The sequence below is a fragment of the Hypanus sabinus genome, chromosome 8 (genome assembly GCF_030144855.1).
Source record: "Hypanus sabinus isolate sHypSab1 chromosome 8, sHypSab1.hap1, whole genome shotgun sequence".
Classification (NCBI taxonomy): Eukaryota; Metazoa; Chordata; class Chondrichthyes; order Myliobatiformes; family Dasyatidae; genus Hypanus; species Hypanus sabinus.
This window is the reverse complement of record NC_082713.1, coordinates 111,082,694-111,107,999: the sequence shown is the minus strand read 5'-3', so window position 1 is coordinate 111,107,999 and position 25,306 is coordinate 111,082,694. Positions and strand designations below refer to the sequence as shown.

At 45.6% G+C, this 25,306-nt stretch overlaps 1 protein-coding gene across 3 annotated transcripts in view; it reads right to left on the bottom strand.

Annotated features, from left to right (window-relative positions):
• Positions 1-25,306, bottom strand: part of rassf3 (Ras association domain family member 3) — a 259,392-nt gene that overhangs the window by 12,157 nt on the left and 221,929 nt on the right. For all 3 annotated transcript variants that reach the window (XM_059977586.1, XM_059977587.1, XM_059977588.1), the window contains 2 exons: positions 11,535-11,642; positions 5,741-6,011 (listed from right to left, as the gene is read on the bottom strand). In XM_059977586.1, coding sequence (XP_059833569.1) covers positions 5,741-6,011; positions 11,535-11,642 — 379 coding nt within the window. The remainder of the gene's footprint in view (positions 1-5,740; positions 6,012-11,534; positions 11,643-25,306) is intronic.

The window sequence follows — 25,306 nt, the reverse complement described above, 5'->3', positions numbered from 1 at the left end:
CTTGCCATCTGTGCAATTTGTTCTTTTTTTGCACACTGGGTATTTGATGTTTTCTTGAAGGGGTTCCATGGAGTTTCTTTGTCTCGTGGCTACCTGTGGGAGGATGAACTTCAAGAGTTGTATTCTGTCTACAAACTACAAATAAATGTAGTTTGACTTTGCATCTTTGAGACCATTTAGTTCTTCAAACTCACTGAGTAATCCCATCAATCACAAACCTCCACTTACTTCCTTTTAATGATTCTCCTTCAGAGATCCAGTAACCTCCCTCAATTCACTAACCAGGTGGTAATTTACAGTGGCTACTTAACCAACCTGTTTTTACAACAGCTGTTCCATTGTCACCATTACAGAGACTAGCTTTTTAATTCAAAATGTAATTACCATATTTAAAATCCATAGCTGCTCTGGTGTGACGTAAACTAATGCAGACGACTGCATACTAACTAACCCAGTAATTTAGCACCTTCCCGACACACGAGTTTGAACATGTGCTTTACACCAAACTGGTGGGTTGCAGTTAAAAATTTGATGTGTTCTAATTCATTACAAGAAAGAGTCTTGGCTCCCTTCCATAACAGTTTAAAAAGGGAACAATTTAGAAAATAAGTCTCCCTTTTCCAAAGCCCAGAAGGAGTCGTTCCTTTACCAGGAAGTAAACCATACATCACTGATTAGCAGCTAAACGCCATTGTGTTTTGTCTTCAATGGTAGCATTGAAAGTGCTAGAAGTTACTTAATTTGTTTTTGAAAGACCCCTTTATTTTCCATGTTTGTACCTGAAGGCATCTTTTCTTAAATGTAAGAAAGACACTGGCACTAACACACACAGTGTGCTGGAAAAACGCAACATGTCAGGAAGCATCGATGGAGGAAAATAATGTTGACTGCTTATTTTCCTCTGAACTGATTCACTTTCAAAAGGATGCTTTACAACTTGTTCAGTACTATTTTTTTATTTACACAATTTGTCTTCTTCTGCACATTGTTTCTATATGAAGTTATTTTCATACATTCATACTTTCCTGTTAATGCCTGCAAGAAAATGAATCTCAAGCTAGTAATGGTACTTTGATAACAAGTTTTACTTTGAGTTCCTCCATCATTTTGAGTGTGTGGTTGCTGAAGATTTCCAGCATCTGCAGAATCTCTCATGTCCCTGTGTGCACTCCATTCAACTAAACCCTGAAGAGACTGCACCCCCAGTAAATCAGTAGTCCTTTCTGCGTGATTTCTGTCTCAGGCGGCAGGGGATGAAAAGGTGTGAATGTAGAACACAGAGCACTACAGATCACCCATGACCCTCCTGAATGGAAGGGCAGGCCTCAGGGGGACTGGTGACCTGCTCCTGATCTTATCTGAGACCAGAAGGGTCTCGGCCTGAAACTTCTACTCTTTGTACACTTCCGTGGGTGCTGCCTGACCTGCTGAGATCCTCCAGCATTTTGCGTTGCAAAGGACCCCATTGCCTTGCCTCCAAATGGAAGGGAGATCGTCCAAGTACCTTATCTTCCATCTAACCAACCACCAGGCAATGAGCCAGTGCAGCTTGCGGGCCCGTGCTATGCAAAAATTGGACGACACGTTTCTTATACACTGAAATAAGCCTCTATTTGCAGTTATGGCACTAGAACACTGTAGTGCCAAACTACTTATACCAACAATGCCAAATTAAACTGATCCCTTCTGCCTACATGTGGTCCATATCCCTCCATTCATGTGCCTATATAAGAGCCTCTCAAATACTGTTATATTGTATCTGCCTCCACCACGATGTGGTCACCTCCATCCACTCTCTGGGTAAGAAAAGGTGTCTTGCATATCTCCTTTCAAATATTCCCCCTCTCAACATACTGTTGGGGTCCAGTCCAGAGACCAACAGTAAGCCTTGCTCCGGTTCCAAGTCTTGCTCTGGTCCGCGGACTCCGGGCCTTGCAGCCAGCCCTCCTGTCACCCGGACCCGTTGGATCATCTTGGCTTAAGGAGGTACACCTGTGCCTATTGGGGGGCAGGTGTTTATAAGGGGCTCGGGGACTGAGCCTAGTTGTGGGGTCGTCCTGCTCTAAAGCCGGTTTAACCCGCTCTGTACCTGGACCGCAGGCTCTTAATCCTGTCTGTATCCTGTTCTGCCCTGGTTGCCGCCCTGCTCGGAATCCTGTTCTGCCCTGGTTGCCGCCCCGCTCGGAATCCTGTTCTGCCCTGGTTGCCGCCCCGCTCGGAATCCTGTTCTGCCCTGGTTGCCGCCCCGCTCGGAATCCTGTTCTGCCCTGGTTGCCGCCCCGCTCGGAATCCTGTTCTGCCCTGGTTGCCGCCCCGCTCGGAATCCTGTTCTGCCCTGGTTGCCGGCCTGCTTGGAATCCTGTTCTGCCCTGGTTGCTGCCCTGCTTAGAATCCTGTTCTGCCCTGGTTGCCGCCCCGCTCGGAATCCTGTTCTGCCCTGGTTGCCGGCCTGCTTGGAATCCTGTTCTGCCCTGGTTGCTGCCCTGCTTAGAATCCTGTTCTGCCCTGGTTGCCGCCCCGCTCGGAATCCTGTTCTGCCCTGGTTGCCGGCCTGCTTGGAATCCTGTTCTGCCCTGGTTGCTGCCCCGCTCGGAATCCTGTTCTGCCCTGGTTGCCGCCCCGCTCGGAATCCTGTTCTGCCCTGGTTGCCGCCCTCCTTGGAATCCTGTTCTGCCCTGGTTGCCGCCCCGCTTGGAATCCTGTTCTGCCCTGGTTGCTGCCCCGCTCGGAATCCTGTTCTGCCCTGGTTGCCGCCCCGCTTGGAATCCTGTTCTGCCCTGGTTGCCGCCCCGCTCGGAATCCTGTTCTGCCCTGGTTGCCGCCCCGCTCGGAATCCTGTTCTGCCCTGGTTGCTGCCCCGCTCGGAATCCTGTTCTGCCCTGGTTGCTGCCCCGCTCGGAATCCTGTTCTGCCCTGGTTGCCGCCCTGCTTGGAATCCTGTTCTGCCCTGGTTGCCGCCCCGCTCGGAATCCTGTTCTGCCCTGGTTGCTGCCCCGCTCGGAATCCTGTTCTGCCCTGGTTGCTGCCCTGCTTGGAATCCTGTTCTGCCCTGGTTGCTGCCCCGCTCGGAATCCTGTTCTGCCCTGGTTGCTGCCCCGCTCGGAATCCTGTTCTGCCCTGGTTGCTGCCCTGCTTGGAATCCTGTTCTGCCCTGGTTGCTGCCCCGCTCGGAATCCTGTTCTGCCCTGGTTGCCGGCTGTTCTGTTGATGTTCTATCCAGTTGGTCTTGCTCCTCTGCTTCTTTTCTCTGTGCGCTGGTCGTGCTGTTCCGCCTTATTCGCCTTGCCCGCGCTGTCGGTGTACCTGGTGTATCACGATAGTCCTGCTGCTCACCCTGGACCCAGCTTCCTTCTCATCCCTTGCCTCCGTTGGGCAGGTCCTATTGCTCCCTAAGGGTTGTGCCCCGCACATGCTCAGGTGACCGCGACTGGCCCAGGCTTCTCTGTTTCCGCCTGGAAGGTGGCCCTGCCCGGGATCCATGTGGCCCGCCATGAGGAATCCTCCTGCCCTGCCTGAACTCTGGGACCCTCCTGTCTGCCACGAACGCTGGGATCCTCCTGTCTGCCTCGTCCGAACACTGGGATCCTCCTGTCTGCCTCGTCCGAACACTGGGATCCTCCTGTCTGCCTCGTCCGAACACTGGGATCCTCCTGTCTGCCTCGTCCGAACACTGGGATCCTCCTGTCTGCCTCGTCCGAACACTGGGATCCTCCTGTCTGCCTCATCCGAACACTGGGATCCTCCTGTCTGCCTCGTCCGAACACTGGGATCCTCCTGTCTGCCACAAACACTGGGATCCTCCTGTCTGCCTCGTCCGAACACTGGGATCCTCCTGTCTGCCACGAACACTGGGATCCTCCTGTTTGCCTCGTCCGAACACTGGGATCCTCCTGTCTGCCTCGTCCGAACGCTGGGATCCTCCTGTCTGCCTCGTCCGAACACTGGGATCCTCCTGTCTGCCTCGTCCGAACACTGGGACCCTCCTGTCTGCCACGAACGCTGGGATCCTCCTGTCTGCCTCGTCCGAACACTGGGACCCTCCTGTCTGCCACGAACACTGGGATCCTCCTGTCTGCCTCGTCCGAACACTGGGATCCTCCTGTCTGCCTCGTCCGAACACTGGGATCCTCCTGTCTGCCTCGTTCGAACACTGGGATCCTCCTGTCTGCCTCGTCCGAACACTGGGATCCTCCTGTCTGCCACGAACACTGGGATCCTCCTGTCTGCCACAAACACTGGGATCCTCCTGTCTGCCTCGTCCGAACACTGGGACCCTCCTGTCTGCCACGAACGCTGGGATCCTCCTGTCTGCCTCGTCCGAACACTGGGATCCTCCTGTCTGCCTCGTCCGAACACTGGGATCCTCCTGTCTGCCTCGTCCGAACACTGGGATCCTCCTGTCTGCCTCGTCCGAACGCTGGGATCCTCCTGTCTGCCACGAACGCTGGGATCCTCCTGTCTGCCTCGTCCGAACGCTGGGATCCTCCTGTCTGCCTCGTCCGAACGCTGGGATCCTCCTGTCTGCCACGAACACTGGGATCCTCCTGTCTGCCTCGTCCGAACGCTGGGATCCTCCTGTCTGCCACGAACACTGGGATCCTCCTGTCTGCCACGAACGCTGGGATCCTCCTGTCTGCCTCGTCCGAACACTGGGATCCTCCTGTCTGCCTCGTCCGAACACTGAGATCCTCCTGTCTGCCTCGTCCGAACACTGAGATCCTCCTGTCTGCCTCGTCCGAACACTGGGATCCTCCTGTCTGCCACGAACGCTGGGATCCTCCTGCCTCGTCCGAACGCTGGGATCCTCCTGTCTGCCTCGTCCGAACACTGGGATCCTCCTGTCTGCCTCGTCCGAACACTGGGATCCTCCTGTCTGCCTCGTCCGAACACTGGGATCCTCCTGTCTGCCTCGTCCGAACGCTGGGATCCTCCTGTCTGCCTCGTCCGAACACTGGGATCCTCCTGCCTCGCCTGACCTCCGGGATCTAGCCCCACCTGCCTTACCCCATGCATACCATGGCATCCCCATCCTGTCCTACCCCTAGTACTTCAGTGTCTGCGTCCTGCATTTGGGTCCAATCCTGCCCCCGTTCCTGACACACTCACAGCCACTTTATTAAGTAACTCCTGTGCCTGATGAAGAGGTCACTGAGCGTAGCTTGTGGTCTTCTGTTGTTGTAGCCCATTCACTTCAAGCTTCGATGTTTTGTGCATTCAGAGATCTACCTCTGCACACCACTGTCGTAACTTGAGTTACTGTCACCTTCACCAGTCTGGCCATTCTCCTCTGACCTCTCTTCAGTAACAACGTGTTTCGCCCGCAGAACTAGATATTTGTTGTTTTTATTGCACCATTCTCTGTAAACCCTAGGGACTGGTGGGTGTGAAAATCCCAGGAGATCAGCAGCTTTTGAGATACTCAAGCCACCCCGTCTGGCACCAACAATCATTCTACAGTCAAAGTCACTTGGATCACATTTCTTCCCCATTCAGATGTTTGGTCTGAACAACTGTTGTTTTTATGCTTTTTTGCATTGAGTTGCTGCCTGTTGATTGGCTGATTAGATACTTGCATTAACAAGCCAGTGAGTGTAAATGTAAACTTTCTAATATTAGAAACTTTGACTCTTGGAAAAAGATATCAGTCAGCTACTATCACTTATACTTGGAAGTTATGGCGCTTTTTCAAAGGAACAGCTTTCGAACGTGTTACCTGCGCATAAAATCCTACACGCCTTACCTTGGTCACCAACGAGATACTGCTTGAAAAGTGCAAACTTCGCAGGGTTGTCGATCACCGTGAACTTCTTCAGCAGAGCCTCAATAACATCCTTCACCGTGTTGCTGCTGCTGATATGCAGGGTGTTGGAGGTGTCTTTCGGCAAGTAGAAGGCCGTCTCATTGCTGCTGTTGTACACTTGCCTGCCCTGAGCTGACCTGGCTCGTATGGTGATGGGTCTCTGAAGGTCCATCTGCACCTTGATGAAACCAGTGTATACTTCATTCGAGTTCTACACAGGAAAAACATTGCAGAGGTCAGGAAAATAACATCTCTGTGCATAGGGCATCCTTACCAAGAGAGAGGACAACATCTGAAATCACCGGAGTACAGTACTGGTAGATACAAAGCAGCTTCTTTATTCGACAAAACAAGGTACAGCAGGCATCTTATGGAGACACTTTCAGTAGAAAGGTCTCGCTGGCCCAACGTGGGAATTGAAATTTTATGTGCTAATTAAAGGACAATTCCATATTTACAATGCTTTCTTTGAAACTACACATAAATTTCACACCTCCATTTTCACACGCACACCAGACATCCAAATGAATTTTAATCATCATTCTCTGGTCTGGGATTCATGGCTTTTAGGAACTCATTGTTCAGAGCTGCAACTCCAGATTAATCCACAATACGTATTCAGATGTGAAGACTGGTCGCCAAAGTCACTTGCTAAATGTAAATGTACTAAACCCAAACATTGCTCTAATAGTACCTACAGTCAGAATCAGGTTCAATATCACTGTCATAAGTCATGAACTTTGTTGTTTTGCAGCAGCAGTAGTGCAGATAATAATACTAATAACAACAACGACAACGACGCAGGTGGAGACACACCAAAGGAGGTGTAAGGCGCACCTTCCCTCCACTTGCCTGCCGGTACCACTGCTGTAGGAAAATTTGCCAAGAACAATCTTACACTCGATGACCTCTTTATTGAGCACAGGAGGTACCAAAGGAGGTGTAAGGCGCACCCTCCTTCTGCTTGCCAGGAGACACCTAATAAAGTGGCCGTGAGGGTAAACATACACTCAGCTTACGCTCTATGTTGACAAATACCCTAGCTATATAAAATGTGCCTAAGACTTTTGTACAACAGTCCTGTATATATTTAAATATTGTTGATCTTACAAAACACAAACACTGATCCAACATGCATGGAAAATTATGGAGGGGGTAAGACCATCAGACAAACTCCCAAAAAGTTGTGTTTGAGCAGTCACATGAGCAACATTAAAAAGCCATAAGTATGTGGAAAGTGGAGGTTTAAACGTGTATGCATCAAGTGCAAGCGAATGGGACTACAGTCGGCCCTCCTTATCCGCGAGGGATTGGTTCTGGGACCCCTCACGGATACCAAAAAACGTGAATGCTCAAGTCCCTTATTCAACCTGTCTCACTTAGGACCCAGCAGAACCCCAGAACTTAATTAACCTGTCTCAATGCAGTGGACACTAGGACCTGGTGGCAGAGCTCTGAATCCACAGTGTTTCTGTTCATGAAAATAATCACGATTGAAAATAAAGTGGAAATAATAAAGCGATCGGAAAGAGGTGAAATGCCATTGATCATTGGAAAAGCGTTAGGCTACAGTCGGTCAATGATCAGAACAATTTTAAAGGATAAAGTGAGAAAGGCTCTGCCCCAATGAAAGCTACAATTATTACTGAGCAACACAGTGGTTTAATTATTGGGTTTTGGGGTTTTGGGTTTTGATCCTCCACATCAACCCAGCACAGATGGAGGGCGTGCTCGGGAGCAATCTGTCACTGGATCAAACTTGGGAACTTCCAATCCCGAGCTCGGCACTGAAACATACGTTCTTTAAGTGTTTTATATGCAAAGAAAGGTCAAATATATACTATATACTAAGACAAACATTTGACTAACTGACGCTAAATAACACCGGATGTACCTGTTCCGACTTACTTAATAAGAGAACTTCCGATTTTTTTTGATCCCGATCCACAATAACCCACGCACATCCTCCCATATACTTTAAATCATCTCTAGATTACTTATAATACCTAATACAATGTAAAGGCTATGTAAAATAGTTGTTATACTGCATTGTTTGGGGAATAATGACAAGAAATAAAAGTCTGTACACGCTCGAACAACGAGTGCTGGAAGAGCACTTCCGGGTTTTCTCGATTCGCGGTTTGTTGAATTCGTGCATGCGGAACTCGCGGATAAGGAGGGCCGACTAGTTCACTGGGAGACATTGTCGGTATCGACAAGTTGGGCTGAAGGACCCGTTTCCCCACTGCAAGATTCTACGTTTGACTCAATCGTAATGATACAAAGATTGGTGAAGCGACAGGCAGTGTTGAGGAAACAGGTAGGTTGCAGAAGGAATTAGACAGGTTAGGAGAATGGGCAATAAGTGGCAAATGAAATACAATGTTGGAAAATGCATGGTCATGCACTTTGGAAATAGAAACAAATGTGCAGACTATTTTCTAAATGGGGAGAAAATCCAAAAATCAGAGATGCAAAGGGAGTTTGGGAGTTCTTGTGCAGAACATCCTAAAGGTTAACTTGCGGGTAGTATTGATGGTGAGGAAGGCAAATGTAATGTTAGCATTCATTTCAAGAGGTCTAGATTACAAAGGCAGAGATGTGATGCTGAGGCTTTTATAAGGCCCTGGTGAGGCCTCACCTTGAGTATTGTGAACAATTTGGGATCCTCATCTAAGAAAAGATGTGCTGGCATTGAAGAAGGTCCAGAGGAGGTTCACAAAGATGATTCCAGGAATGAAAGGGTTATAATACGAGGAATGTTTAATAGCTCTGGGTCTGTGCTCGCTGTAATTTACAAGGATATGGGGGGATCTCACTGAAACCTTTTGAATGTTGAAAGGCCTAGACAGAATACATGTGGAAAGGATGTTTCCCATGGTGGGGGAGTCTAGGACAAGAGAGACACAGCCTCAGGATAGAGGGGCATCCATTTAAAAGACAGATGCGGAGAAATTTCTTTAGTCAGAGGGTGGTGGATTTGTAGTATTTGTTGCCACAGGCAGCTGTGGAGGCCAGGTCGTTGGGTGTATTTAAGGCAGAGATTGATAGGTTCTTGATTGGACTTGGCATCAACGGTTACAGGGAGAAGGCCGGAGAGTGGGGCTGAGGAGAGGGGGAGAGAAAAGGATCAGCCATGATTGAAGAAAAAATTTGACTCAATGGGCCAAATGGCCTAATTCTGCTCCTATATCTATGGTCAATCATTGCACCCAAATTTCTTTGTTCTTTTCTCCCTCGTGTATGGAAATGACCTCTCTTTAAATATATTCCTGCCACTTACAATCATGGAAAGAGGTCCACTGAATCAACTAGTGGATTCCCAAGCCTAGCAAACATAGAACAGTAGAGCACAGAATGATGTTGTACTTACTCAAACATCAGTTTAACCTTTTCCTCCCACATTGCCCCCCATTTGTCTTTCAACCCATGTGCCTGTCTGTTTTACTTACTTAGAGATGCAACATGGAATAGGTCCCCCCACACCTTCGAGTGCACCACACAGCAACCCCCAACTTAACCGTAGCCCAATCATGGGAGAATTTACAATGATTTATTAACCTATTAATAGCTATGTCTTTGGACTGTGGCTGGAAACCGAAGAACCCAGAGGACGAGGAGAACGTACAGACTCCTTACAGATGACGACAGAACTGAAATCAGAACTCCAATGCCATGAGCTGCAATAGCATCTGCCACAGTACCATGACACCCGTAAGAATCTCTTAAATGCCCCTGATGTATCTGCCTTTTACCACCACCCCAGCAGTGCATTCCACGCACCCACCACTTCCTGCGTAAAAAGCAAGCCACTGCATTGGAAAGGCGTGAGAGTTAACGGGATAAAAAACCTGCTGGAAATCTGAAATAAGCAGCAGAAAATGTTGAAAAACTCTCAGCACGTCGGGCAGCATCTGTAGAAAATGAAACAATTACTGTTTCCGGTCAAAGGCTATTCGATGGTACTGGGATAAAGTTTAAAGTGTTCTGAGGATTGGTAGATTAAGGAAAGCAGGTAAAATAATTATGGATCTCTCCCATCCCAACATTCTCCCACCAGGCAGACGGTACAGAAGTGTGAGAACACATACCACCAGGCTCAAAGAGAGCTTCTCTCCTGCTGCTATCAGCCTCGAGTGAACCTCTCACACAATAAAACATGAACTCTGATCTCCCATTCTACCTCAACATAGCTCTTGCACTTTATTGGAAATGACAACATTATATTCTGCTTTGTATTATTTTTACCACCTCCATTTATTTATGTATGATCTGTCTGGCTGGCATGCAAGTCTACAGCTTCTCAGTATCATAAACCAACACCAACAAGAGTAGGCAAAAAATGAGTCAAACAGGTTGATGGGGCCTTAAGAAGGATGATCCTTCGGCTATTGACCGATGCAGCAAAAGCATCAAATTGCTGCCGCAAAACAAATTTTACCACATATGACAGTGATAATGCAGTATATAAACTTTATTCTAATTCTGAAAAGAATCCAGTTCAGACATGAATGTGCATCCAGTCATTTAGTGCCATTTTAATCCAGGCCGTTGCCCTCAGTAACACACATGCGCACACACACACGCACACCCCCCACCCCCTGAAGACTTTTCACCAATAGATTCTGCAGATTTTTCAAATCCAGAGCAAACACACAAAATGTTGAAGGAACTCAGCAGGTCAGGCAGCATCTCTGGAAAACAGTCAACGCTTCAGGCCCAGACCTGGTCATTCGTACTGAGCTTTTTCTCACAAGCGGTTCCCTATATAAGGAAAGAATACGAGTGCATTGGAAGCAGTTTAAGAGAAATTTACAAGACTGACACCGGGAATGGGTGAAGAAAGGATGGACTCCTCAGGGCTGCACTGGGAGTCCTGTTCAAGGGTCTTGGCCTGAAATGTTTATCATCACCATAGATACAGCCTGATCCGCTGAGTTCCTCCAGTATTTTGTGTGTGAAACCTTCAGCAAGTCAGGAAACATCTATGGGGGTAAATAAACAGTCCACTTTTCAAAGGTCAAAGTAAATGTATTGTCAATGTACATATGCCACCACATACAACCCCAAGATTCATTTTCTTGCAGGCCTATTCAAAGAATTTAATAACCGTAACAAAATCAATGGAAGACCTGGGTGTACAGCCAGTGTGCAAAAAACAAACTGCAAATACAAAGAGAAGAAACTATTAATTAATTGACAGATACATACATAAATAAATAAACAAACAAACAAGCAAGCAATGAATATCGAGAACATGAGATTACTGAGTCCTTATTGAGTCCACAGGTTATGAGAACATTTTAATGATGGGGCAAGTGAAGTTGAGTGAAGTTATCCTCACTGGTTCAAAAGCCTGATGTCTGAGGGGTAATAATTGTTTGTGAACCTAGAGGTGTGGGCCCCGAGTCTCCTGTACCTCCTTCCTGATGTCCGCAGTTTGACTGGGACCCTTGATCAGGACTCCCAGTGCAGCTCTGAGGGAGTCCAACCCGTTTCAGTCTTGTTAATTTTTCTAAACTGTTTCCAATGCATTCACATCCCTTCCTTTAGTGAGGAGCTGATGTTGAGAACAAACTAGGTGCAAATGACTCTAACATCCTTTGAAAGCAGTAACTGGTTGCTCTTTGCAATACAATGGAGCACTCTCTAAGTGCAAATCTTCCTTTTGAAACTCAGTGGCCACCTGTGGGGAAATCTAAAATCATCATCAAACCTTTTGATGTTCACTTACCAAGCTCATTTTTAACCTGTCGGTAACCGAGGAGTTATAGGCTTTGATCTTCTGTTTGAGTTCTTCCTGGGTGAGGGTCTTTGGGGGTTCCCGTTCCTTTCCGGCATCCTGTAACAAGAAACATTGATTAATTAGTACATCTATAAACTTCTGTATGAAAAATCTGCTCACTCCCTCAAAAATCCTTTAAATACCTCCTTTCTCACCTTAAACCTCTGCCATCTAGCTTTAGACTCCCTTAAACCCTGGGGGGTGGGGTATGTAAGCTCCATTTGCCCTATCTATGTCCTCCATTTTATAAACCTGCCTAAGGTCACCTCTCAGTCTCCTGCACTTCAGTAAAAACAACCCCAACGTATCTGATGTATCTAAAGCTCTTCACTCCAGGCAACATCCTGATGAACAGTTTATCCTCCATGATCTGACTCCAAGATGGAATCAGATTCAGAATCACCACAGTCTGGCAGTACTGTGTGCAACAGCCTTAGGCACGTAAGAATACCTAGGGTGCCCAAGATTTTGCACAGTACTGTATTCGTCAACGTGGAGCAGAGAGCGAGTTGGTAAATCTGGCCGAGCACAGAATGTTGGGAATGCTGAGGGTGTGGGACAGATGATGGGAGTGTCAGGCTGGGGGTAGCCCGGGTGCAGACGTACCCAGCCCTGAGCCACTAGGCAAGGTCATTTGATACCAAACAATCGGTTTATTGATCATACAGAATGTCTCTCTGGCGCTCCCTTCTCCCTTCCCCTTTTCCCAACCATGGTTCCCCTCTCCCTGCCCCCTTCCCACTCTTCGTCTGCAATAGAGACCCATATCAGAATCAGGTTTATCATCACTCACATATGCCATGAAATTTGTTTTTTTCTTGTGGCAGCAGTACAGTGCAATACATAAAATTACTCCAAACAGTGCAATACATAAAATTACTAAGGCACCCGAGCTGTATATACGTACACAGTACCGAAAATGACATGAAATCTGTTGCTGCCTGCAAAAGACATAAAATCACTCTAAATTATTAAATAAATAGATAGATAGATAGATAGATAGATAGATAGATAGATAGATAAATAAATAGATAGTGTGAATAAATGGAATGGTCATGGACTGTTCTGAAATCTGATGATGGTAGGATAGATGCTGTACCTGAACTGTTGTGTGTGGGTCTTCAGGCTCCTGACGGTTGTAATGAGAAGACATTAGAGCTGTTAAAAATTGCTTTTGCCTTACTTCCTGTTTGATGGCCCCACTCCATGTAATTTAATCTCTTGTCACCAGGGGGAGCAAGTGTCTCATATTTGCTGGTTTTGTTTATTATTGTCACATGTACCAAGATACAGTGAAAAGCTTCTGTTGGTTATACAGATCAAATCATTACACAGAATACAGAATAAGGGAAAACAGCAACAATGCATAATAAAGTGCAGTGCTGGTAAATCCTACAGACAGTTCACGGAACAGCTACTTATTTTAAATATAACTACTAATCTGTGTGCAACTGGAGCCAGTAACTTACATTTGGACCGTCTGAATGTAAGATGTATCACTGCCTCTGAGGGAATTCGGCGTGGTTTAGAATGGAGTATGCGGCACAATGGCGAAGCGTGAACTCACAGTCAGCTCCAATTCGTCGAGCAAGATCGAAATCAGCAAGGGCAAGAGCAGAAGGCCAGCGGGTGTTCAGCGCTGTCTGCCCAATTCCACCTCTGCCACCGGCGCGGGAATCTTGGCTCTCAGACAAGGTTTGTAGATTGGAGGGGACTCTGCAGTCCGTGTTATACATGTTGCTGGTTACTCCTTTACTGCCGTTGTGCGTGATTTTAGTCGGGGCAGACCGGCTCTGCGGCCTGCAGTCAATGAATGACACAGCAGTAAGTTGAGCTGAACTAAACGGAACATTCCTGGACTGTTCCAAGGACTGTGTGGTTTGATGTTTAATGCGTGTGTTACTCACTCGCAGGATATGCTGAGCAGCCCACAAGTGTTGCCCTGTTTTAGTGATCATTAACCCTAACCTGTCACCCCACAAGTGTTGCCCTGTTTTAGTGATCATTAACCCTAACCTGTCACCCCACAAGTGTTGCCCTGTTTTAGTGATCATTAACCCTAACCTGTACAACTTTGGAATGTGGGAAGAAAACCCATGTGGTCACAGGGAGAACGTACAAACTCCTTACAACGGTGGTAATTAAACCCTCTTACAGGTAATGCTGTAATAGCATTACATTAACAAATTTCGAGACATGAGCTTTAAGTCCCTCAGTATACACATCACTGAGGACTTCATGTGGTCTACACACACCAGCTGTGTGGTGGAAAAAGCACACCAACACCTCTTTCACCTCAGATGGTTGAAGTTTGGCATGAGTCCCCAAATCCTAACGACTTTCTACAGGGGCACAATTGAGAGCATCCTGACTGGCTGCATCACTGCCTGGTATGGGAATTGTACTTCCCTGAATCGCAGGACTCTGAAGACAGAGGTGTGGACAGCCCAGCGCATCTGTAGATGTGAGCTTCCCACTATTCAGGATGTTTACAAAGACAGGTGTGTAAAATAGGCCCAAAGGATCACTGGGGACCTGGGTCATCGCAACCACAAACTGTTCCAGCTGCTACCATCCAGGAAATGGTACCGCAGCATAAAAGCCAGGACCAGCAGGCTCCGGGACAGCTTCTTCCACCAGGCCATCAGACTGATTAATTCATGCTGATACAATTGTATTTCTATGTTATATTGACTCTCCTGTTGTACATACTATTTATTACAAATTACTATAATTTGCACATTGCACATTCAGAAGGAGACATAAAGATTTTTACTCCTCATGTATATGAAGGATGTAAGAAATAAAGTCAATTCAATTCAATTCATTTCAATGCAGCAATAATAAACCAGATACAAGAGGTTGGGAAAAGTGACCATGAACAATCAATGATATCTTTCCAAATCAGTATGGCATGGGATTGAAAGGGAGCCAAAAGATGGAGGTGTTTCCATGCATCTAATGCCCTTGTAGAGGTTGCACGTTGGGGGAGCAAACACAGAGTTTACTAAATGGCGTACACTGTAGTACATAGAACGGTGCAGCATAGTACGAGTCCTTCCGCCAACCTGCATAAGCCTATTGCACCAGCAATCTAAACCTTCCTTCCTATGCAGCCAACATCACTTCACTTCCCTACATCCACGTGCCTATCTAAAAGTCTCTGAAATGTCCCTAATGTATATGCCTCTACCACCACCCTCTGTAAAAACCTACCCCTGACATCGCCCCTATACGTCCCTTCACTCACCTTAAAGAGATGCCCTCTGCTATCAGCCTTTGCCACCCTGGTTAAAAAAAAAGTGCTGGCTATGCCTCTCATAATCTTATACAGCGTTGGAGAGAGTAGATGTTTCGGAAGGTGGATGGTGTATCAATCAAACAGACAGCTTGCAACTGGATGATGTTGAACTTAACTGTTGTTGGGGTTGCACTCATCCAGGCAAAAGTAGTGTTGTGGGACACAAGTGATTCTGCAGATGCTGGAAATTCAGAGCAATACACGAGAGATGCTGGAGAAACTCAGCAGGTCAGGCAGCATCTATGGACAAGATTTGCACATTCTCCCCATGACCATGGGTTTCTTCCAGCTTCCTCCCAACTTCCAAAGACACACGGGTTAGGGTTAGTGAGTTGGTGGGCATGCTATGTTGGCACTGGAAGTGTGGCAACATTTACAGGCTGCCCAACACAATCCTTCCTGAGTTGATATGACTTCACAGTCCTTTACACAAGTACAGGAAATGACAAACAATTTTAAGTGGATGAATTTCCCTGCATGTTCTGTTGTACTGTATATAGGACAAATAACCTTTAAGCATTCCGCATCTTGGCCCAAAATGAGTTCCCTCCATAGACACTGCCTGACCTGCTGAGTTCCGCCATCATTTTGTGTGTGTTGGGAAAGTATTCCACCTTACTTCTGATGGTGGAGAGTCTTGGCATGAGGAAACAAGTCATTAACAATGTCATTAATAAGTCATTAACAAGTAATTAACAAATTAACAATAAATGCAAACAAGCTTTGCCCAACTGACTGGGGAATACTTAACTATTAACTAGCTACTAATACATTTTGATGTGCATCAGTAGGTGTCAATTTTCTAAAGAACAGGGAGAATGAAATAATCTCCCTGGGATTTGGCACAGGGAACATCTTCAAAAGTAACCAATGAATTGCAAAGTGTACAAACTGATGTGCGGTACAGACGGAGTAAATGCAAACAGGCCTTTTCCACTGAGGTTGGGTGAAACTGGAACTAGAGGTCATGGGTTAAGGGGGAAAGCTGAAATATCTATGGGGAACCCGAAAGGGGGAACACCTTCACTCAGAGGATTGTGAGAATGCAGAACAAGCTGTCTGCGCACGTGGTGGATGCAGGTTTGATTTCAACATTTAAGAGAAGTTTGGATAGATGGGGTGGGGGTGGTATGGAGGGCTCTGGTCCAGGTGCGGAATGGTGGAACTAGGCCGTGTAGCCATTCGGCACAGACTAGATGGGCTCTGCCCTCATTCCGCTCCAGTCCTGAAAAGAGTCTCGGCCTGAAACATCGACTGTTTTCTCCGCTCCATAGATGCTGCCTGACTTGTTGAGTTCCTCCAGCACTTTGTATGTGTTGCTCAAGATTTCTAGCATCTACAGAATCCCTAGTGTTAATAAGCAGATCCTCTGTACCCACAGAGAGGTACAATCAAAAGTATAACACATTTCATCAATATGCAATCCAAAGTCATCCTTTTTCCCAGAACGACAGCAGCCACTTCTAGTCCAACTGTCAGTAAGCACATATTTTCAGGAGGCAGCCTACTGACCCCGAAAGCGATTTGGACTATACTCAATGCCGAATGGGACCAGCTTCGGAAGCCATCTTAGTCAGCACGGACGAGTTATGCTGTATGACTCCCCCAGTTAGTCAAAGATCACAACAAGCAAGAACAATTCATTCCTCTGCGGGGATAGGCTCCCAAGAAGCATTCAGAATAGCCATGAAAACCTTACGTCCACCCGTCAGTGTAATGTCAGAAGGAGGTGAATCTGTGGAATTCATTGCCATAGACAGCTGTGGAGGCCAAGTCATTGGGAATATTTAAGGTGGATGTTGAAAGGTTTTTTGATTAGTCAGGGCATCCAAAGTTACGGGGAGAAGGCAGGCGAATGGGGTTGAGAGGGATAATAAATCAGCCATGATGGAATGGCAGAGGAGACTCGATGGGCTGAATGGCCTAATTCTGCTCCTGCATCTCATGGCCTCAAGGAAGGTGCAAACCACCACTCATCAGGTGCTTCTTACCGTACTGGTGCAAGTCCCTGGTTCCCATATTGGACATATCAGCTATGTTGAAACCCACAAAACCAGACCAGAAGTCACCCTCGATCCCAAAGAACAGGATGAATCTTCTAGCGGAGGAAGGAAGACATCAATGGGAAGCAAACAGAACCTCATCTGCCTGGGTTTGACCTGGGATCTCTGCTAATTTTCCCAGCGGTCATGGATTTCAGCAAACTCCAGGTCACCACTGTCGGGAGGAGAGCCAGTTTACTGGCGGCCCTACCACGACACTAGCACTCGCACTGCTCCTTCCAGACACGGCAGGAATCAGTCATGCAAACAACCGCACATGGTGTAGCAGTTAGCCTAATGCTATTACAGCAGCAGCGATCACCAAACGGAGGCGATCCCCATCGCTGTCTGTAGGGGGTTTGTATGTTCTCCTCCAGCTGCTCTGGTCTCCTCCCACCATTCTGAAGATGCGCAGGCGAGGGTTAATAACTTGTGAGCTTGCTATTTTGAGCTAGAAGCACGGCAACACTTGCACACCCTTGGACGGTGTTGACCATTGATGCTCACTTCACTGTACATCTGAAAAAATAAAACCAAAAACCTGTGGTATGTCGAATACTGCGTGAACACGTAGTCTTTGGAGTACGGCAAGTCTGTGTCTTTGCTGTTGCTTTTGCTGCACGCTGGAGTGTTTGGTGGTGGTGTCGATGATTTTTTTTTGCCAGTGGGGGAGGGAGTTCGTTGATTGCTGTTGCTTACGTGCGGGAGAGAGGAGAGCTGGGGGGGTGGGCTTTGGGGTTCTAACATTTAACTGTGGTTTATTCTTTGGGGCACTCCTCTGTTTTCGTGGATGGTTGTGAAGAAAAAGCATTTCAGGATGTATATTGTGTACATTTCTCTGACATTAAATTGTACCTCTGAAACCTTTGGCGGGCATGTAGTGGCAGTCAACAGAGAGACTAGCAACACGCCCGGTCTCTCAACTCTTGACAAAGGCACAGTTATGTTCCTCAGTCAAATTCTTCACACAAATTCCAGACAAGTATTCAATCAATCGCTGGCTTCCATAGCAACCATTTTCCAATGGAGACAAGAGCAGAAATGTTCCAGATCTGTACAGCACATCAAATAGTTAAGATGAGGGAAATGGCATTGTTTAGAATGCATATAAGCCTTCAATGAGGCCTAAAATTTCTCTCTGAAAGAGGGAAAAAAAATCAGCCAATGTTTTAAGAGGAAAAAACACCAGAGAAATGCCTTTATATATAAAAAGTGCACAGTGTGGTTACTTTGAAGTGTTGCCAAGGGCCAGTCACAGGGGGCAGTGCTATCAGCTCATCAGTAGGTGGGAAGTTCAAGTGCTCCAGAGACAAGGATGAAAGTCTCAGAGACCTACTTTACACTGTAAAGGAGGCTCAGGAATACCATGTGGGACAGCTGGATGTCCTGGCCAATATTTAATTATCAACAATACCTCCAGAATAATATTCAATCCCCACCCCCCCCATCATGTTACTGTTCATTGGAAGTCATCATCTGCCAAATTTCTCTACATAACAACAGCAGCTGCCTGCGTCAGTGATGCTGCCGTAAGCAGGGTGAGGAGCTCCAAGTTCCTGGGTGTCAGAGGGTCTACCCTGGGCCTGACACACTGATGTAATCATGAAGAAGCAAAAGACTAGTAAAGTTCTATAGGTATACCGTGAAGAGCATTCTGACTGGTTGCATGAATCTCCAGGTAAGATTGTAGATTCAGCCAGTTCCAACAACCATCAAGGACATCTTCAAGAGGAGGTACCTCAAGAAGGCAGCATCCATCATTAAGGACTGTCACCCAGGACAATGGCATCTTCTCATTGCTACCATCAGGGAGGAAACACAGGAGCCTGAAGACCCAAGGTTAACGTTTTAGGAACAGCATCTTCTCTTCCAAAATCAGAATAGTCATGGAGAATAGTTCATGAAACAAAGAAGAGTACCACACTATTTAGTTGGTTGTGGACCGAAGGGCCAGCTCCTGTGCTGTACTGTTCTCTGTTCTTTTCTACCTTAGTGCTATTTATTTGTAATTTATAGTCATTTTTTATGCCTTGCCGTTGACACAAAACAATAATGTCAGTGCTAGTAAATTCTGATTGTACCCTTGCAAAAACTTACTCAGGCGGATGATAAGCTCAACTTTGACTTCGCACTTCAGGCTGTGGAAGACATTGGAAGACAGTAGACGGCACTATCTAAAGGCAGCGCCTTGTTTCTCTCGCTCAGTTTGAAAACAGAGTCAAGGGGTTGCAACCAAGAAGGGTACTTGCATCTGATGTTTACCGTAGAGGTCAATTGGACGTGGTTTTAGCATTACCGCAGCTTGAGTTACTTTGAAACATAAAGTCAAGGTGATTTAATTCAAAGGCTTGGGTTCAATCTGAAACAACTGAATTATATTTACAGATGATACATTTGTCTGTGATATTTCTAATCTTCCTTCTGTGCTCAATAAAAAAATGTTACGTCACTCAGATTAGTTGTAGGCCAGAGAGTTAAAAGGGACAGAGGTCAGCAGTGCTGCTGTATGAAGCAAGTGTGCACATGTCAAAGGATAGTCAGACAATCTGACTGGGAATTGTATCACACACTGTCTGGATTAGAGAGCATGTCTTATGAGGAAAGGTTGAGTGAACTTGGGCAAAATTGGATGACAGAGGTGTACAAGATGATAAGAGGCATGGATTGAGTGGAGAGCGAGAGTTTTTCCCCAGGGTGAGAGCATAACTTTAAGGTGACTGATAAGGGGGTTACCAGAGGCAGGTTTTGAGAGTGGTAAGTGTACAGATTGAGCAGTTGGGACATTTAACAGCCTCCTAGGCACATGTATGAACAAAAGATGGGGGGCTATGTTGGAGGGAAGGGTTTGATTGATCTCAGAGTCAATTAAAAGTCCATTTTATTAAATGTCACAAGGAAAAATAAATGAACAAGATAGAGCTGAGAGAACAAAGAAAAAAGCAGTCATGATGAGACTAGAGAGGACAAAAATTCCAGTGATAACAAATAAAGGTATAAAATAGTCAGGTTCAAGTAGTGTGACATCTGCTACTGAAAGCAAATAAGTTTCTATAAAAGTACAGAGCAACAATACTATAATTACTGAAAAAGTCACCGACTGGTACATGTATATAATTATATAAATAAACAAGCATAGGAAAGTTAAACTACAAGGAAATAACAATTCTACATGGTTAACTTTATTTCTGAGTGAGAAGAAAAGATTAAACACATTTAATAAGTTTTTATAAACACTTAAATGATGTCACTAAGGTCTGGGGCACACGATTGGGTTCAGGAACAGTTATTAACCTTTAACCATCAGGTTCCTGAAATAGCGTGAGTATCTTCATTCACCTCAACACAGAGCTGATTCTACAACCTATGAACTCACTTTCAAGGACTCTGCAGCTCATGTTGTCAATATTATTACCACTATTCAATTTTTTTTGTATTTGCACATTTTGTCTTCTTTTGCACAATGGTTGTTTGTCCGACTTTGTGTGTAGTTTTTCACTCACTCTGTATGCCACTGTGAATGCCCGCAAGAAAATGAATCTCAGAGTAGAGTACGGTGACATATACATACTGTTATAGTAAGTTTGCTTTGAACGTTGAAGGATCCATCATTTATCCAATCGACACTCCTCGGCACTGTGGTTTGCTGCCGCAGCCCAGTGTACATCTGGTTTAGGGCTTGCTTCAGGAGCAGGGGAGTCAGGGTAATTTATGTCTTGAACTGCACCGCTACCACAAAACAACAAATCTCACGTCAGTGATAATAAACCGGTTCTGATTGTGACCATGGTCGGTACGCACAAGTTAGGGCAAAGGGGCTGCTTCCATGGCTCCTGTATCTCTTCTCCGATGGTAGTAATGAGAAGAGGGCATGTTCCGGATGGCGAGGGTCTTTATCGATGGATGCCGCCTTCCTAAGGCACTGCCATCTGATGATGGGCGGGCTATACCCGTGTTGGAGCTGGCTAAGTCTATGACTTGTGGCTTCTTTCAACCCCGAGCACAACGGGCTCATGAATCACTCAGAAGACTATTCTCTGAGATTAAAAGGGAGGTGCGTAAGATGTCTCCCAACAAGAGGGAGAATCCAACCCTCTGCAATAGTGGCCTTATTTGCAAATTCTTAATTTAAACACATTTCATCCATCAGAAAATTTTCCCATGAATTCTGCCTTTGTAACAGCAGCCCAAAAGTCACAAAAATACTTCAACTCCAATAATATCCATTTAGATAGATGACTGAATACCTCACTGCATTAACACTACATCTGATCCCACGCCATATATGGTCAGCTTGTTTCTTGAAGCTCCTGCCAGAATTCTAAACAAGTTATATTTAAATCACAATTTATTCTGTGCAGAATCTTGGCTGGGTGCAACTTCGGACTTGGCAGCCTTCAGCAAAGCTTGCTTCAAGAATATGTTTCAACAGGTCCATTTATTTCCATTTGTGGCAGGACACTTAAACTAAAATAACCAGGTCAAAAACAGTATCAAAAGTACCAGTTGTTTCAGGGGATTCAGTCTTTCTGATCATGAGGAAAATGGGGAGGGGGAGATAAAGGCTGAGTTGGTGAGACAGATGGAAAAATGGATAGAGATAAAGAGAGAGAATTGCAGAACTTAGTAATGTCGAAAGCCGAGTGTTCAACTTGACTGCAAGTCATTTCAAGTTCAAGTTTAATTGTCACTCAACTATACATGAATACACTTGTGGTAGCAAGATTAAAATAGGAGAGTCAGTTTATTATCACCAGAATACCTCATGTTGTTTTGTGGCAGCAGCATCCAGTGCAAGACATAAAATTTACTGCAAGTTACAGTAAGAAATATAAAAATGCAGTGCAAAAAGAGAATAAATGGTGAGCATCAGTGTAAAAAATTAGAATCAGAATCAGGCTTATCATCACCGGCATGGGTCGTGAAATTTGTTAACTTAGCAGCAGTTCAATGCAATACATAATATAGAAGAAAAAATAATAAATAAATTACAGTATATGAGCTAGTGCCCAAAGATTCAATGTCCATTTAGGAATTGGATGGCAGAGGGGAAGAAGCTGTTCCTGAATCACTGAGTCTGTGCCTTCAGGCTTCTGTACCTCCTACCTGATGGTAACAGTGAGAAAAGGGCATGCCCTGTGTGCTGGAGGTCCTTAATAATGGACACTGCTTTTTTGAGAAACCACTCCCTAAAGATGTCCTGGGTACTTTGTAGGCTAGTACCCAAGATGGAGCTGACTAGATTTACAACCCTCTGCAGCTTCTTTCAGTCCTGTGCAGTAGCCCCTCCATACCAGACAGTGATGAAGCCTGACACGATGCTCTCCACAGTACATCTATAGGAGTTTTAGAGTGCATTTGTTGACATGCCCAAACTCTTCAAACTCCTAATGAAGTATAGGTGCTGTCTTGCCTTCTTTATAGCTGCATCAATATGTTGGGACCAGGTTAGATCCTCAGAGATCTTGACATGCAGAAATTTGAAACTAATCACTCTCTCCACTTCTGATCCGTCTATTAGGATTGGTATGTGTTCCCTCATCTTACCCTTCCTGAAGTCCACAATCAGCTCTTTTATCCTACTGACATTGAGTGCCAGGTTGTTGCTGTGACACCACTTCACTAGTTGGCGTATCTCATTCCTGTCTGGCCTCTCATCATCACCTGAGATTCTACCAACAATGGCTGTATCATCAGCAAATTTATTGATGGTATTTGAGCTATGCCTAACCACACAGTCAAGTATATATAGAGAGTAGAGCAGTGGGCTAAGCACACACCCCTGAGGTGCGCCAGCATCGATAGTCAGCGAGAAGGATATCTTATCACCCATCTGCACAGATTGCAGTCTTCCGGTTAGGGAGTCGAGGATCCAATTGCAGAGGGAGGCACAGAGGCCCAGGTTCTGTAACTTCTCAATCAGGATTGTGGGAATGATGGTATTAAATGCTGAGCTATAGTTGATGAACAGCATCCTGTACTGCAAGTTACATTTAAAAATAAATAAATAGTGCGAAGGAGGAATAGTGAGGACCTTTCATGGGCCATTCGGAAACCTGACGGTGGGGGGAAGAAGCAGTTCCTAAATGGTTCAGTATGAGTCTTGTGTGTGCCATCTCCCTGGTCTCAGTAATGAGATAGTAAAAGTGATGGAGGTAACAAAGGGATGCAGATGGTGGAATCGAGTGGGGGTACTTAATAAAGGATGCACCGCCTTTTGAAGATATTCTCAATAGTGGGGAGAGTTGTCCCTGGGACAGAGGTGCCCGAATTTATAACCCTCCATGGTCTCTTATGATCCCATACATTGGAGCTTCCATACAAGGTCAAAATGCTCTCCACTGTACATCTGTAGAAAATTGCCGGAGCCTTTGGTGATGTCCTCAAACTCCTAATGAAGTACAGCCGCTGGCATGCCTTTTTCGTGATTGTATCAATGCGTTGGGCCCCAGATACACGAGGCTGCAAATGGAGAACACCCAGGTTGCTGGGGAACTCAGTGGGTCAGGCAGCAACTGGGGAGGGAAACAGCCAGTCGATGTTTCAACTCAAGACCCTCTTCTGAGCTGATAGCCAGAATAAAAGGGAGGGAAGGGGTGAAGCAAGAGATAGTTGGAGACAGGTGGGAGGGGGTAAGCAACAGGCAGATGGAGGGGAGAATGGAAAAGGTGATGGAGGTAACAAAGGGATGCAGATGGTGGAATCTAGTAGAACAACATAGTAGAGCATGGATCACTTGTTTTCTCGTTTCCATCTAGCACCTCCCAGCGAGCTTCTGGGCCTATTCCCGCTCTTCCTTTCTCCATCTGACTATTGCTCCCCCTTACCTGGATCCACCTACCACCTGCTCACCCCTCCCTTTCACCTCTTTACACTGGCTATCTCCATATAACCATATAGCAACTACAGCACGGAAACAGGCCATCTCGGCCCTTCTAGTCCGTGCCGAACGCTTACTCTCACCTAGTCCCACCTACCTGCACTCAGCCCATAACCCTCCAATCCTTTCCTGTCCATATACCTATTCAAATTTTATTTTATTTTTTAAATGACAAAATCGAACCTGCCTCTACCACTTTAACTGGAAGCTCGTTCCACACAGCTACCACTTTCTGAGTAAAGAAGTTCCCCCTTGTGTTACCCCTAAACTTTTGCCTCTTAACTCTCAACTCATGTCCTCTTGTTTGAATCTCCCCTACTCTCAATGGAAAAAGCCTATCCACGTCAACTCTATCTATCCCCCTCATAATTTTAAATATCTCTATCAAGTCCCCCCCTCAACCTTCTACACTCCAAAGAATAAAGACCTAACTTGTTCAACCTTTCTCTGTAACTTAGGTGCTGAAACCCAGGTAGCATTCTAGTAAATCTTCTCTGTACTCTCTCAATTTTATTGACATCTTTCTTATAATTCAGTGACCAGAACTGTACACAATCTCCACCCTCCCCCATCTTTCACTGTAGTCAAAGAATCTCAATCTAAAATGTCAACTGTCCATTTCTTTCCATTGTTGCTGCCGGAGTCTCCAAGTTCCTCCACAAAAGGAGATGTTGAAAAGCTCAAAATGGATAAGTCAGAAAGCTTTGTTGCAGATTTGGATCACAAGATAAGAGTTTTTTTTAAAGTTTACCAGATCAGGAGCCAAAGTAGGTCAGCAAATGCCAGGGTGACCCTTAAAATCTTGATGGCTCCATTCTAAGGCCCTTGGCCTGTGGCCTGGGTGGTCCCATACTACCTCAGTGGCAACAAAACCAGAAGGTGCAGTGGCATTGGTGCCTGAAGGGACAAGAAATATTTCTGTGAAGAATTCTGGAGCAAAAAGACAAAGAAAGCTTGGGTACATTAGCTTTAGAGCTGCCTGCAGAAGACAAGCCATCCCACTGAGAAACTGAGCTGAGTTTGCAAATACCCAGATTTGGCTGGGTTCCATCTCCTTCACATTGAAATATTTTACCATACATACACATCTGGGAGTGCAATATACACTTGAAATCTCGCTCCCTATGCTCTTCTATGTATGAAGTGATAGGTGATATGCCTGAAGCTGCAGTAACAAAAAAAGTCGTCCCAATTTATAACCCTTGAGTGAACAGCGTGGGTTGTCGGATCTGATTGTTTAATTCTTAGATTAGAGTGGTTAATTATTATTTTCTTTGCAGTTTAATAATTAATTGTTAAACTGCAAAGAAAATAACAATTAAACAGTGTAATCTAAGAATTAGATTGTATTTTATATAACTACTTGTATACAAGTAACTGCTTACTATGCTTCCTAGTGGTCACAGCGTGTATATGTGATTGTTCAGTGTGTCCACTAGTGGTTATGTTGGTATGATTCTAGAAGCTTCTCTTGGTGATGCAGTATTTGATTAACAGTTTC